General features: G+C 47.4%; 1 protein-coding gene across 1 annotated transcript in view; it reads left to right on the plus strand.

Annotated features, from left to right (window-relative positions):
• LOC138676200 (phytanoyl-CoA dioxygenase, peroxisomal-like) overlaps positions 1-15974 on the plus strand; it is a 118190-nt gene that overhangs the window by 33210 nt on the left and 69006 nt on the right. Inside the window, exon 2 of the mRNA XM_069765208.1 lies at positions 11169-11224. Coding sequence (XP_069621309.1) covers positions 11169-11224 — 56 coding nt within the window. The remainder of the gene's footprint in view (positions 1-11168; positions 11225-15974) is intronic.

The raw sequence follows: 15974 nt of genomic DNA on the forward strand, positions 1-15974 counted from the left end.
TACGCCAAGGGCCAATAAACCATTCACAAGTGGGAAAACCTACACATGACAGCATGGAATTTGAGAGGGAACTTTTAGCAAAGAGGGGGTTTTCCTCAAATTTAATTACAACACTCCTGTCCAGTAGGAAACCAGTAACTACCAGAGCATATGGCAGGGTCTGGAAGAAGTTCCTCTCTAATCCAAATGTCAGTGTGTCAGGGAAAATCCCAATTAAGGCAGTGCTAGAATTCCTTCAGAAAGGGTTAGAAAAAGGGTTAGCAACAAGTACCCTTAAGGTTCAAATTGCTGCATTAGGTGCCTTATACAACTGTGACCTAGCAGGGAATCACTGGATAAAAAGGTTTGTAAAAGCCTCAATTAGGTCTAAACCAGTCATACACCACACTTCGCCTCCCTGGGACCTAAACCTGGTACTTTCTGCACTCACGAAACCGCCTTTTGAACCCTTATTGCAAGCTTCCTTAAAGATAATCTCCCTGAAAACCGCTCTCCTGGTAGCATTAACCTCAGGCCGCAGAATTGGTGACTTGCAGGCTCTCAGCTTACCCGCCTCTAACTCAGATACTAGAGGATAGAGTGGTCCTTAGGCCTGACCCGTCTTATCTGCCCAAGGTAGCATCACGTTTCCACAGATCTCAGCAAATATCCTTACCATCGTTTTGCCCTAATCCCAAAAACGAAAAAGAAAAGTCCCTACACACTAGATCTTAAGAGATGCTTGACCCAATATATAACAGCCACAAGGGAGTGTAGGAAAGGCAGGTCTCTGTTTGTTTTTTCAGGGTCCAAATAAAGGGCACAAAGTGTCAAAAGCAACATTGGCAAGATGGGTAAGGGATGCCATCACTCTAGCATACGCCTCGTCCAATGAAGTCGCTCCAGAAGGGATTAAAGCTCATTCAACCACATCGGTATCGACCTCTTGGGCAGAGCGGGCAGGAGCATCGATTGACCAGATATGTAGAGCAGCCCCTTGGTCTTCCCCCTCTACATTTTTCAAACACTACCAACTGGACCTATCCTGCTCTTCAGATCTAACCTTTGGTAGGAGGGTTCTGGAGGTAGTAATCCCACCCTAATATATTCTATGAAATTACCCGGGGACTTCGGCATCGTTGGTCGCTGGAGAGCTGTCTGTGTGACCGCTCTCCAGCGACCACACAAGGACTTTCCAACGATCACGGCCAGGTCGTATCGCTGGTCGTGATCGTTGGAAAGTTGCTGAGTGTGACTGTACCTTAAGGCTGGTTTCACATTTGCAGAGGAGGGCTTTGCAGAGGGCTGCGTAGTTCCTCCATTAAGCCCCGTCCACTGCCGTGCCTCTTCCTTCAGCTCCGCCTACGTCCGCATGCATCCTGCGTACCCTATCTTTAACATTGGGTACGCAGGCCATGCGGATGCCTCCGCATGCGTCGTTTCGTCGCTGCTCCAACCTGGGTCGAACGCAACATGTATTTTGTTGCAGTCGGCGCAGCATCAAAACAAATCATACGGAGGCATCCGCATACATCCGCATGGCCTGCGTACCCAATTTTAAAGATATTGTACGCAGGACGCATGCCAACGTAGGGGGAGCTGAAGGAAAAGTTGCAGCAGTTGGGGGGGGGGGGGGGCTTAACGGAGGAACTACGCAGCCCTTCGCAAGGCCATCGTCCGCAAATGTGAAACTAGCTTTACATATCTGTGAGAGCCAGAATTCTTGCTGGTTGGTAGGTGATCAAATGCAATAAAATGCAATTTTTAATTATCTAAAAATCATAAAATGTGATTTTTTTATCGGTCGTCCATGACAGCACTACGGAGAGAGGGGATCCGCCCTTCAGGAACAGGAAACCTACAGATACATAAGGGCGGCACCTCTCCCACGCATCAGTTGGTTTCCTGTTCCTGGAGGACAGGATTCCCTTCAGATACGACGACTTCGACTTCGTTCACCTATCAACACCCAGGCCGGCTGTCCGACCCAGGTAGCGAGGGGGTCTCCTACCTCGGGCAGTGCGGGTCCCTGGAAGCGCCACGGTGGGTCCGGGTAGGACTCCACGACAGTGAGCGGTGCAGGCTGGAGCGACGTCCGGAAGAGGTCCATCCCCAGTGGCAGCGAGGTGAGTATGTCGTCCCCCCCCAGAGTCGGTTCACACTCCTGGGCCTCGGTCTTCCCCACCTCTGGTCCCCTGTCGGTGCAGTGCGGTGCAGGCTTTCCGGGAGCGCCCTGTGCGCTCCTTTCGGTTCGGGGGGACCGGAGCCGGGGGTCGGGCGCTGGCTTCTGCCGCAATCGCCGCTGTGCTGCAGCCGTGGGCAGTGGTAGTGTAGCGGCTGGGGGGTCCGGCGGAGCAGTCCCCGGCTTCCGGGAGCGTCCCTGAGTGCAGTGCCCAAAACCGGAAGTGACACGCAGGGGCGGGGCCTAAACCGGAAGTCAAACGCCGGCCGGTTTTTTGCTCACAGCGCCGCTGTCCTGCATGCGGGGGGGCGATTGTGGGTGGAGGAGTGTCCTGCACGTGGGGGGGTTGATTCGGCCACACAGTTGCACATGTTCTGGATCCGGGGGAAGGGCTATTTATAGCCGAACAGAACGCTGCAGGGCTGCTTGTGTGCCCATCTGCAGCTATGGATGAGCCGGAATCTGCCGTCGGTCTGCTGGAGCAGGAGCAGGACAGATCCTCGGAGAAGTCCCATGCAAACCCCCAGCCGAAGACCCGCGGACGCAGTAATCAGCCCAGTCACAGATCTAGACAACAGGATCTGGACCGAAAAAAGCGTAGGTCTTTTCCGCTTAATGACAAGGTTCAGAACCTTATCAAAAGGGAATGGAAAAAGCCAGAGAAGAAAGGCTCCTTTCCACCGGCCTTTAAACGCAGATATCCCTTTGAGGACCCCCTGGTGAATACGTGGGATAAAGCACCAAAATTGGACGCAGCAGTGGCTAAGGCGTCTAAAAGATCATCTATCCCCTTTGACGACATGGCTTCCCTAAGGGATCCCCTCGATAAGAAGGCTGACTCATTTCTTAAAGGGACATGGGAGATGTCGGCGGGTGCCCTAAGACCTGCAGTAGCTGCGACATGTGCAGCCAGATCAATGATGGTCTGGCTGGATCAGCTAGGGTCCAAATTGGAAGAGGGAGTCTCTAGGGATTCTATGTTAAAATTCCTGCCAACAATTCAGAACGCCGCTGCCTTTCTCGCGGACGCATCTGTGGATTCTGCAAGAATGGCGGCTAGAGCGGCATGACTATCAAACGCATCACGCAGGGCCCTGTGGCTGAAATGTTGGCCGGGTGACCTTCAATCCAGATCCTGTCTGTGCTCTATCCCGTGGGAAGGGGAATACCTGTTCGGTCCAGTCCTGGACGAACTGCTGGAGAAAGCCGGAGACGAGAAGAGAAAATTTCCCAGTCTACCGACCACTTCTTACAGGCGTCCCTTCGCAGGGAAGAGGTTCTTCCGAAGGAGACCAGCTAGAGACCAGAGCAGATGGGACGATGGAAGGTACTGGATTTATGTTTGGAGGTGGGGGACGTCAGGAACCATCCCGGGAAGTCAAAAAACCACCCCAATGACTAGTCGCCCCGGTGGGAGGTAGACTTTCTGCCTTCTACCCGGCCTGGTCCAAAATCTCCAGTAGCGATTGGATTTTGGGAATAATAGCTACGGGTCTGCGGCTAGAGTTCTCCTCTATCCCTCAGAATTGCTTCAGAATTACGCCACTCAGGTCCTCTCCAGCAGAACAGGCGGCCCTGGAAATGGAAGTTCGCGACCTGCTCGTTAAGAATGTCCTATCAGAGGTTCCGGAAGGAGAACCGGGTAGAGGATTCTACTCTCCTCTATTCCTGATACGTTAGCCTGACGGCTCCTTTAGAACTATTATTAATCTTAGGGCTCTGAACAATTTCCTGACCGTACAGTCATTTAAAATGGAGACTATTAACACCGCAATAAAGCTACTGTTTAAAAACTGCTTTATGGTAGTATTGGATTTAAAGGACGCCTATTACCATATCCCCATTTATGGAGGACACCAACGATTCCTGAGGGTGGCGGTGCGGTTGGAGGGGGTAGTCATACATTTTCAGTATAGGGCCCTCCCTTTTGGTATATCAGTCGCCCCTCGGGTGTTTACCAAGGTAATGGCTGAGGTTATGGCACACCTACACTAGTCTGACATTCTAATAATCCCCTACCTGGACGATCTCCTTATCGTGGGTAAAACGGCGGATCACTGTCTGGAACAATTACATAAAGTAATGTCTGCTCGGGAACGTCTGGGGTGGATGCTAAATGTTAAAAAAATCTCGGTTACAGCCCATGGCGGTGCAGCGATTTTTAGGCCTGACCCTGGATTCTCAGGTTCAGGAATGCCGTCTGCCTCTCGAGAAAATTGATCGCCTGCACCTTCAGGTGCTGAATGCCTCTAAAAACCCCACCATGTCCCTTAGAAGAGCCATGTCTCTGTTAGGCTCTCTCTCGTCCTGTATTCCAGCGGTCCGATGGGCCCAGTATCATACGAGGATACTTCAGGGCGAGGTGCTGTCACAACAAAAAAGGTTGGGGGGATGTCTGGAGAGCCTGCGGACCCTATCCCAAGACGCTATTGTATCCCTCGAATGGTGGCTAGACCGAGGGAACCTGTCCACGGGGGTCCCCTGGGAATATAATGTAACCCGTACAGTCACCTCAGACGCTAGCCCTTCTGGGTGGGGGGCTCACATGGGGGATATATTGGTACAGGGGCGTTGGGATCAGTGTCAGATGGAAATGTCCTCCAACCTGAAGGAGTTAACGGCAGTGGAACAGGCTGTTAAATCACTCCTTGTCTATCTACAGGGCCACCACGTGCGGGTATTCTCGGACAATCGGGTCACCGTGGCATATATAAACCACCAAGGCGGGACCCGTTCCAAATCCCTAATGTGCGTAGCAGATCGTCTGTTCCAGCTAGCAGAGCAACATCTCTCATTGTTGGCTCTTCACATAAGAGGAGCAGAAAACACTATGGCGGATTTCTTAAGCCGCAGCACATTAAAGCGGGGAGAGTGGTCCCTGAACGGCTCCATCTTCAACCTCATCGTGGAAAGGTGGGGTCAACCGGAGGTGGACCTGTTCGCCACAAAAGAAAACAGAAGAGTGACTCAATTCTGCTCTCTGAACCCGAGAGAAAATCCCCTGTCAGTAGACGCCCTCCTCATAGACTGGAACTTCAGGCTAGCCTACGCCTTTCCTCCCCTGTCTCTAATTCCTCTGGTGGTGAGGAAAATCAGGAAGGACAAAGCCACAGTGATATTAATTGCCCCCTTCTGGCCCAGAAGGACGTGGTTTCCATGCCTAAGGGCTATGTCGATATCCGACCATGGGTCTTGCCAGACATCCCGGATCTCCTATCCCAGGGCCCAGTCTACCATCCTCGGGCGGTTGGCCTTCATCTGACGGCGTGGATTTTGAGCGGGCGCTGGTAAAAGATGGGGGGGTTCTCTCCGGGCCTCATTAACACTCTGCTGAAGAGCAGAAAAATCACCACAAAAAATTTCTCAGGATCTGGAAGAGATTTCTTCAGAACTTGGGGGTAATAGCTGGTCAGTCAATACCGATAAACCAGATTTTGGAATGCCTACAGAAGGGGTTAGATACGGGGTTATCCCCAAATACTCTTAAAGTGCAGGTTTCAGCCTTAGGGGCCCTCTGGCTGCAACATTGCTGAGAATCACTGGGTCAGCAGATTCATCAGGGCGACAAAACGGGCTAGGCCAATGGTAAAAAATAGGGTCATGCCATGGGACCTGAACCTAGTCCTCTCAGCCATGACAGAGGCCCCATTTGAGCCGATTACTTCAGCCTCTATTAGAAATCTATCCCTTAAAGTAGCCTTCCTGGTAGCCCTAACATCGGCACGTACGATAGGCGACATCCAAGCATTATCCAGAGTTCCCCCTTACATGCAGCTTAGGGATGATAGAGTAATACTGTCCCCTGATCCAGCATATCTTCCTAAAGTAGTGTCCAGATTCCACAGAACACAGGAAATAGTTCTTCCATCGTTTCTCCCCAATCCTACTAACGATAAGGAAAGGAAGCTACACACTTAAGATGTAAAAAGATGTATCCTGGAGTATCTAGCGGTAACTGATCCCTGGAAGATAGATAACGCCCTATTCATGTCCTATCAGGGTAGTAGGAAAGGGCATTGAGTATCGAAATCTACTTTAGCTAGATGGATCAGGGAGGCTATCTCGCTGGCATACATCTCAAAGGGCAAGCCGGCGCCTGAAGGTCTTAAAGCGCATTCCACTAGAGCTATGGCGGCTTCGTGGGCGGAAAGATTGGAGGTTTCGATCGACCAGATTTGTAAGGCTGCTACTTGGTCTTCCCCAAACACATTCTATAACCACTATAGATTGAACCTGGGTGCCTCTTCTAACCTCTTTTGGTGTAAGGGTGCTGCAAGCTGTAGTCCCTCCCTAGTTAGTTACTCTCTGTAATGCTCTCCGTAGTGCTGTCATGGACGACCGATAGTCTTAGTTACTCACTGGTTAACGGTGTTTCTCGGAGTCCATGACAGCACCTGTACATACCCTTCCGTCTTCTTAAGTTCTGGGTGTACACCTCTTCCTTTGTTTATATAATTCACCGGTAGTGAATAGTTAGTTATTGTATTATTTATTATGTATGCTATTAACCTTGGTGGTCCTCTTGTGCTCTGTAAACCAACTGATGCGTGGGAGAGGTGCCGCCCTTATGTATCTGTAGGTTTCCTGTTCCTGAAGGGTGGATCCCCTCTCTCCGTAGTGCTGTCATGGACTCCGAGAAACACCGTTAACCGGTGAGTAACTAAGACTTTCTTGCTTTTATTTTTAGATTCTGTGTCTCAGTTGAAGTGAACCTACGATTAAGATTACAGACCTCTCTATTCTTTGTATGTGGGAAAACTTGCAAAATCAGCAGTGTATCAAATACTTATTTCCCCACTGTATATGTACATGGCAGTAATACAGCTTCTACCTAGGATATTTCTATTACAGGAGGGACAACCGGTCCCCATGCTGTATTGCTGAACCTATCATACAGGGGTGTACATCTCATTGGTGCAACCTGTGCAGTCGCATAGGTGCCCAAGAGGTATGGGGTCACTCTTCTGAGTCTGCCAGTGCTATTGCAGACCCCCATAGCTTTCTATGTTTATATAATACAGACTCCTATACAAACACAATACTCCTGTCCCTGGAAGGTGTGAAGGGTTTTTCCTTAAGGTACCTTCACACATAATGATATCGTTAACGATATCGTTGCTTTTTGTGACGTAGCAACGATATCGTTAAGGAAATCGTTATGTGTGACAGCGACCAACGATCAGGCCCTTGCTGGGAGATCGTTGGTCGCTGAGGAAAGTCCAGAACTTTATTTCGTTGCTGGACTCCCTGCAGACATCGCTGGATCGGCGTGTGTGACACCGATCCAGCGATGTCTTCACTGGTAACCAGGGTAAACATCGGGTTACTAAGCGCAGGGCCGCACTTAGTAACCCGATGTTTACCCTGGTTACCAGCGTAAAAGTAAAAAAACAAACACTACATACTTACCTACCGCTGTCTGTCCCCGGCGCTCTGCTTCTCTGCACTCCTCCTGCACTGGCTGTGAGCGTCGGTCAGCCGGAAAGCAGAGCAGTGACGTCACCGCTCTGCTTTCCGGCCGCTGTGCTCACAGCCAGTGCAGGAGGAGTGCAGAGAAGCAGAGTGCCGGGGACAGACAACGGTAGGTAAGTATGTAGTGTTTGTTTTTTTTACTTTTACGCTGGTAACCAGGGTAAACATCAGGTTACTAAGCGCGGCCCTGCGCTTAGTAACCCGATGTTTACCCTGGTTACCCGGGGACTTCGGGATCGTTGGTCGCTGGAGAGCTGTCTGTGTGACAGCTCTCCAGCGACCAAACAGCGACGCTGCAGCGATCGACATCGTTGTCGGTATCGCTGCAGCGTCGCTGAGTGTGAAGGTACCTTTACACTGGCTGAAGTCCCTGATAAGGGCCCCTGGCGGTATAATTAGAGTGCACTGTGTGTTCTTCTAGGCCAGGTACACTGCCAGACTTTTGTATGTAGTAGGATTTTTTTTTTTTTTTTTTTTTTTTTTTTTTTACCTATGGATGATTTTCATATTTTTCTTCTTTTATGGGAAAAAAAACAAAGAAACCATAGATCGCGACATCACAGCCATTTATTGTAGCGACACATTTGTAGTCGTATACAGAGGATGTATTTTTACTAAATTTCAATTGAAATGTCCTGATAAAATAGTATAGAATAAATATTGCACATGCTGAGTAATAAACATGTCATATAATAGATTTATGGTAATCATATATACTCGGCTGATTTAAGTAAACATGTACACACATAGAATAGGAAATAACTCCCTGTCAAAGGACACGAAATGGTCATATAAACATTCCAAGTAACTTACCCACCAAAGACCCAATGCACATTACTCACCCACTATTATATGCATTTGTGTCTGTATTTTGGATTTTTTAAATAACACCTTTTTGTAGTGATGTACTAGTCATGAGATCCATCATAGAAGCCAAATGCAAATCAGACTGGAAGTGTACTAGGGGCATGTGTATGAATTTGGAAGTCAGTGCATTGATACGTCTCAGTGATTTGCACATGGATACAGTGCTAGATTTCTTATGATTGGCACATCTGACCCAAAAAAATGTGGGAGGTATCATTCTTTAGGAGGGGAAGGGTGGCACTATGGGGGTTTCATGCTATGTGCTGACAACTATAGGCATCATACTATGTTGGGGGCTTCATGCTGTGATGCTTTATGCCGCATGAAAGGCTGATGATGGATCATACTTTGTGGGGGCTGTGGAGTAATGTATGGTGGGTGCATTATACTGTGTGAAAGGGGGATCTACTGTGGAGGCAACTTACTGTGAGTGTGGGGAGGATATCTAATATGGAGGCAACCTACTGTGTGTGGGGATATCTACTGTGGAGGCATCATACTGTGTGTGGGGGGGTAGATATCTACTGTGGAGGCAACTTACTGTGTGTGGGGGGATATCTACTGTGGAGGTAACCTATTGTGAGTGTGGGGGGATATCTACTATGGAGGCATCATACTGTGTGTGGGGGTAGATATCTACTGTGGGGCATTGTGGAGACAACATACTGCATGGTGAGCACTGGTGGCATCATAATGTGTGGTGGACACTATGGAGGCAAAGAAAGGGTTAACCGTACTGCGTGGGATCGCTAATGGACTTCGTTTTTTTGTGTGGACATGTGTAAAGTACAGGTCAAGGTTATGCAAGTATTAGTCTAAAATGTTTCTGACTTTATTTGTTTATAGTTGAGGTATTCTCTTCTTCTCTTCCTTCTGCATAGTAGCTAAAGAGTGAAGATTGGTGTGCACAACCACAGCCCTAGACTATTTTGTGTGTAATTTTTGTACTTTCTTCCCATTCATGCATGACCATGGAACCAAATAAGCAAAGTAATGTACATAAAGTAAATACACCCAGGTGATATCCATTCCTTCTATCTGGAAAGCAGTTGGCATTTTACCTTTAGTTGACACTAGGACTCAATTTAACACCTGGATTTATGAGTGACTACATGGATACAATTCACACCTCCACCAGATGGACTCCACATTCAAGATTCAAAGAAGCTTTATTGGCAGGACCAAATACACATCAGTTTTGCCAAAGCAAGTGTATAAAGGCAATAGGGATAGGGACTGGGGATGTTGGGTAGGAGCTGTAGGGAAGGTGGATGGGGGCAGATCCATTGTGGGGGCTATAGTCCATGGCATAGGGGAGGTGGATGGGGCAGATCCATTGTGGGGGCTATAGACCATGGCATAGGGGAGGTGGATGGGGGCAGATCCAGGATGGGGGCTATAGTCCATGGCATAGGGGAGGTGGATGGGGCAGATCCATTGTGGGGGCTATAGTCCATGGCATCATAGTTCTTTCTCGCAGTCTATGACATTCGCTCACATACCGCGCTGCTATCTCCACCGCTCTCTCTTCTTCTCCCAGCAGGATATATGTTTTCTCTTCCTCCTTCATGGTGATGAACATAACTAAGAACATTATTCCCACTGTATCTCCATCTGTAAGAACATACCTAATTTGATTACCTTGGCTTATCTATGGACTCATCACACTTCCCACCCCCTAACAAATGTCCTACTGTAGTATGCTTTAAATGTTGTTCTTGTTTCTTATTAACCTATTTGTAATCTTGCCTGAAGAAGGAGCCACTGTGCTCTGAAAGCTTGCAAACCTATTTTCTGGTTAGCCAATAAAGGTATCACTCCTAGAATACTTCTGTCATCATAGGGCAGAAAAGTATTCACATCGATGTTTCTCGCTAACACGGTACCACAATACAACTTGTTGTTGTACATCATTACCTTTAGTTTAGTTATCATCTTTTAGTTTAGTTATCATCTTTTATCAGTTATGTTACGAAAGGTGAAAATTATGAACTTCAGTCAGTTAATGTTCATTTGCACTTTACACAGCTAAGGTCACTGCCCTTCCATGTACAGATCAATCCTGACTTATCTTTCTTCTATGCTGTATCTTATCAGGAATATAAGATACAGCATGTGACCTTACGAACACCACCTGTAGCTTGTCTGTTATGGTGTTTTCTCTCTTATTTCTAGGAAGTTCTCTACGTTTAGATTAGGCTGGCTTATACACCTACGCTTTGCCAACTGGCATGTAAAGACTTACAGATTTTGGTGTGCTAAAAACTTAGTTTTGCTGTGTGCAAATGTGTTTATTAAAAAGGTATTTATCCTAAAAAAAAATACAGTAACTTGTTGTATGCGCCATTAAAACTCAAGCTGGAAATTGTCATCATCACTGATCATGAATACTACGATAAATGTAATGAAATGTTACAAAAGAAGGAGCAGATCAGTAAGTTGGCTTTTCTAAAGACATCTTCTCTGAGACGCCAGAGTGTTTGAGTAAAACATACCTGGCTGCAATCGCCCAGCCCAGCTCTGATTCCTACTGCCCTTGGTTTGGACAGCCTGAATTTGTCAGGTTCCCTTTAATTCTGTACCTATCAGATCCTGTTAATGTCATAACAAAGGAATCCTAAATGCTTGTGATCCTATAAAGAATTGCTTGCCTTAAATAGAATTTCAGACAGCAGTTCCTGTGTCAGGACAGGTTACAACAGCTACCAATTCACCAACATTTAGGTAAGTTTATTTTTAATATTATTTATTATTATTATTTGTTATTAATTTTTTTATTTATTTAGCGCCAACCTATTCCGCAGCACTTTACAATTAAGCGGGGACATGTACAGACAATAAATTCAGTACAAGTTAAGACAACTTAAACCGTGACATTAGGAGTGAGGTCCCTGCTCGCAAGCTTACGATCTACAAGGAAATGGGGGGACGCAATAGGTGAAAAGTGCTTGTTATTTCAGGTCTGGCAATTATAATAAATAGGGATTTTCATATAAAGCTGCATGATCCGGTCATCAGCCCATGTGTTTAAGTGCAATAGTCTAGTATCAAGTGCAGTTATCGTGTGCATGGAGGGTGTGGGGACAGATGAATAGTAGGGTGCAGATTCACATGCAGATAATATTTGGAAGGTGGGAACAGGACAAGGTTAGTTTACTGAGTAGTTGATGTGGTAGGCTTGTTTGAAGAGATGGGTTTTGAAAGCGCGCTTGAATAGGTCAGGGCTAGGTATCAGTCTGATCGTCTGGGGAAGTGCATTCCAGAGAGCTGGCGCAGCACAAGAGAAGTCTTGGAGACTGAGGTGCGAGGTTTGGATTACGAGGGATGTTGGTCTTGGGTCATTTGTAGAATGGAGGGCACGTGTAGGGCGATAAATGAGAGGAGATATAAGGCGGTGCAGAACTGTGGAGAGCTTTGTGGGTGAGAGAGAGGAGTTTATATTGGACCCTGTAGCGAATGGGTAGCCAGTGTAATGACTGGCACAAGATGGAGGCATCGGTGAAGCGGCTGGACAGAAATATGACCCTGGCTGCCGCATTCAAGATGGATTGGAGAAGGTTTGGAAAGAGGGAGTCCGATCAGAAGAGTTGCAGTAGTCCAGGCAAGAATCAATAAGAGCGACAGTAAGAGTCTTAGCAGTTTCAAAGGTGAGAAAAGGTCGGATTCTGGAGATGTTTTTAAGACGCAGGTGACAAGATCGAGTGAGTGACAGGATATAGGGAGTAAAGGAAAGTTCGGTGTCTAATATGACCCCAAGACAGCGGGCATGCTGCTTGGGAGTTATGGTTGAACCCTCCAGGGTAATTTCGATGTTGGGTAGAGTGAGGTTAGTAGAAGGGAGAAACACAAGTAGTTCAGTTTTGGAGAGATTTAGTTTCAGATAGAGGGAGGATAGAGACAGCAGACAGAGAATCCTTGGTATTTTGAATTAGAGTGGGGGTGATGTCAGGGGAAGAAGTGTATAATTGGGTGTTGTCAGCATAGAGATGGTACTGGAACCCAAATCTGCTGATTGTCCCATAGGGGCAGTGTATAGAGAGAAAAGAAGGGTGCCCAGGACTGAGCCCTGCGGAGCCCCGATAGTAAGGGGACGAGGAGAGGAAGAGGAACCGGCAAAAGATGGTGAAGGAGCGGTCCGAGAGGTAGGAGGAGAACCAGGAGAGGGCTGTGTCCTTGAGGCCTATGGAGCGGAGCATAGTGAGAAGGAGCTGGTGATCCACAGTATCAAATACGGCAGATCCAGGAGAATCAGCAGAGGGCAATGACATTTTGGATTTAGCTGTTATTAGATCATTAGAGACTTTGGTGAGGCCAGTTTCAGTGGAGTGTACAGAGCGGAAACCAGATTGTAAGGGGTCGAGAAGAGTTATCCGAGAGATAGCGGATTAGACGGGAGTGGACCAAGCGTTCCAGGAGTTTAGAGATGAAGGAAAGGTTAGAGACAGCTCTGTAGTTAGCCGTGCAGTTCTGGTCCAGGGATGGCTTTTTAAGTAAAGGGGTAATGATGGCATGTTTAAATGAGGAGGGAAAGATACCTGAAGAGAGGTTAAATATTTTAGTCAGGTGAGTGGTGACCACTGGTGAGAGAGACTGCAGGAGAGGTGAAGGAATGGGGTCACTATTGCAGGTTGTAGGCCGAGCAGAAGTGAGGAGCTTGGAAACTTCTTCTAAAACAGGCTCAAAGATGTCTAATGAGCTTGAGGTGCGGCAGGGAAGGGGATCCAGGCACTGAAGATTGGGCTGATATATCCTGATGGATGTGGTTGTTTTTTTTTTGTTTTGTTTTTTTTTGTTTTTTTTCTTTCTAGGAAATAAGTGGCCAGATCCTCACCACTGAGATTGGAGATGGGGGGCCTGTACTTTAGGTTTCAGGAGGGAGTTTAAGGTTTCAAAAAGTCGTTTTGGGTTGTTGGATAGTGAGGTGATGAGGGTGGTGAAATAGGATTGTTTGGCCAGAGAAAGGGAAGAGTTATAGGTTTTGAGCATGAACTTATAGTGGATGAAGTCTTTTGCTAAAAGATTTTCTCCACTGCCGCTCTGCACACCTTGAGCAATGCTGAAGAAAGTGTTTGCATAGTGTGCCAGGGCTGCCGTTGTCTGTCGGGTCTTTCTGCGTGTAGAAGGTGCTGCTTTATCCAGGGCATTCTTCAGTGTAATATTGAAGTGTGACAATGCTAAGTCTGGACAGGAGAGGGAGGAGTTGGGGGTTAAAGATGTGTGTGGATTGTCCATAAGCTGCTGGGTATTAATGGTACGTGTATTCCGATAAGTGGGGGGTGTCCTGGGTGAGGAGACAATTCTTGACAGAGAAGGAAAGAAGGTTGTGGTCCGAGAGTGGAGTTAGTAAAGTCGTGCAGCGATCCGGGATGGGAGAAAACCAGGTCCAGAGTATTTCCGTCCTCATGCGTAGGAGAATTAGTAAACTGTGAGAGGTTGAATGAAGAAGTTAGAGAGAGATGAGAGGCAGATTGGGAGAGGGGATCATTGATGGGGATGTTAGTCTCCCATGATGAGGGTGAGGATGTCACAGGATAGAAAGTGAGTAGGCCAGGTGGCAAAGTGGTCTAGAAACAGGCGGGAGGAACCCGGGGGCGATAAACAACCGCCACCCACAAGGAGAAGGGCTTAGTCTGACGGCGTGGACTTCAAAGGAAGGAAATGTAAGTGAGGGAACCGGGGGTGGGGGGGGTATGACCTGGAAAGCACATTGTGATGAAAGGAGTAAACAAACACCTCCACCCTGTCTGTTCTCAGGTCTGGTGGTATGTTAAAATTTCAGCCCACCAAACGAGAGAGCGGCAGCGGCGGTGGTGTCAGAGTGCTGGATCAAGGTTTCTGTTATAGCCAGAAGGTTAAGGGAATTAGAGAGGAAAAGATCGTGAATGTAAGTTAGTTTGTTACACACAGACGGTGCGTTCCAGAGAGCACAGTGGAAAGCAATAGAAGGCATGCACTGAATGTTAATAAGATTAGCAGGGTTTCTATATGTAGCTGGAGGAGAGTAATGTATGCTGTGGAGGGAGGCCCAGGGTTTGGGGAGATCTCACCTGCAACTAGTAGAAGGAGAAAAAACCAGAGAGCCAAAAGGTTAAGATGGTGCTGCAGAGCCGCATGCCATAAATGGCCAGCCAATAAACAGGAGGGGGTGTAAAGACAGAACCCCACGCGTATCGCCGCCGCAGCGGCTTCGTCAGGGGACAGAACCCCACGCGTATCGCCGCCGCAGCGGCTTCGTCAGGGGACGAAGCCGCTGCGGCGGCGATACACGTGTGGTTCTGTCTTTACAACCCCCTCCTGTTTATTGGCTGGCCATTTATGGCATGCGGCTCTGCAGCACCATCTTAACCTTTTGGCTCTCTGGTTCCACTCCATCATACCTCAGACCCAGCTGAGTATCCATTCGGCGGTATGCCGTCTCTATAGATTTTCTATAGGGGAGCTTTGATCCACTCATTTAGGTTATATCCTACCTGGGCCATATTTTGGCTACTCGTATATTATGAGCCTTGTCATTTCTCTGGGTATATAATACGCATTTGTCTATTATCCTTGGGCTTAGGCACTTTTTCATTTAAGAGCCCCTATTCTGTGTACCATTGTATGTATGCATGTGTGTATGTATATATGTATATATGTATATATATATACAGTGGGGCAAAAAAGTATTTAGTCAGTCAACAATAGTGCAAGTTCCACCACTTAAAAAGATGAGAGGCGTCTGTAATTTACATCATAGGTAGGCCTCAACTATGGGAGACAAACTGAGAAAAAAAAATCCAGAAAATCACATTGACTGTTTTTTTATCATTTTATTTGCATATTATGGTGGAAAATAAGTATTTGGTCAGAAACAAACAATCAAGATTTCTGGCTCTCACAGACCTGTAACTTCTTCTTTAAGAGTCTCCTCTTTCCTCCACTCATTACCTGTAGTAATGGCACCTGTTTAAACTTGTTATCAGTATAAAAAGACACCTGTGCACACCCTCAAACAGTCTGACTCCAAACTCCACTATGGTGAAGACCAAAGAGCTGTCAAAGGACACCAGAAACAAAATTGTAGCCCTGCACCAGGCTGGGAAGACTGAATCTGCAATAGCCAACCAGCTTGGAGTGAAGAAAACAGTGGGAGCAATAATTAGAAAATGGAAGACATACAAGACCACTGATAATCTCCCTCGATCTGGGGCTCCACGCAAAATCCCACCCCGTGGGGTCAGAATGATCACAAGAACGGTGAGCAAAAATCCCAGAACCACGCGGGGGGACCTAGTGAATGAACTGCAGAGAGCTGGGACCAATGCAACAAGGCCTACCATAAGTAACACACTACGCCACCATGGACTCAGATCCTGCAGTGCCAGACGTGTCCCAATGCTTAAGCCAGTACATGTCCGGGCCCGTCTGAAGTTTACTAGAGAGCATTTGGATGATCCAGAGGAGTTTTGGGAGAATGTCCTATGGTCTGATGAAA

This window comes from Ranitomeya imitator, chromosome 4, assembly GCF_032444005.1.
Source record: "Ranitomeya imitator isolate aRanImi1 chromosome 4, aRanImi1.pri, whole genome shotgun sequence".
NCBI lineage: Eukaryota > Metazoa > Chordata > Amphibia > Anura > Dendrobatidae > Ranitomeya > Ranitomeya imitator.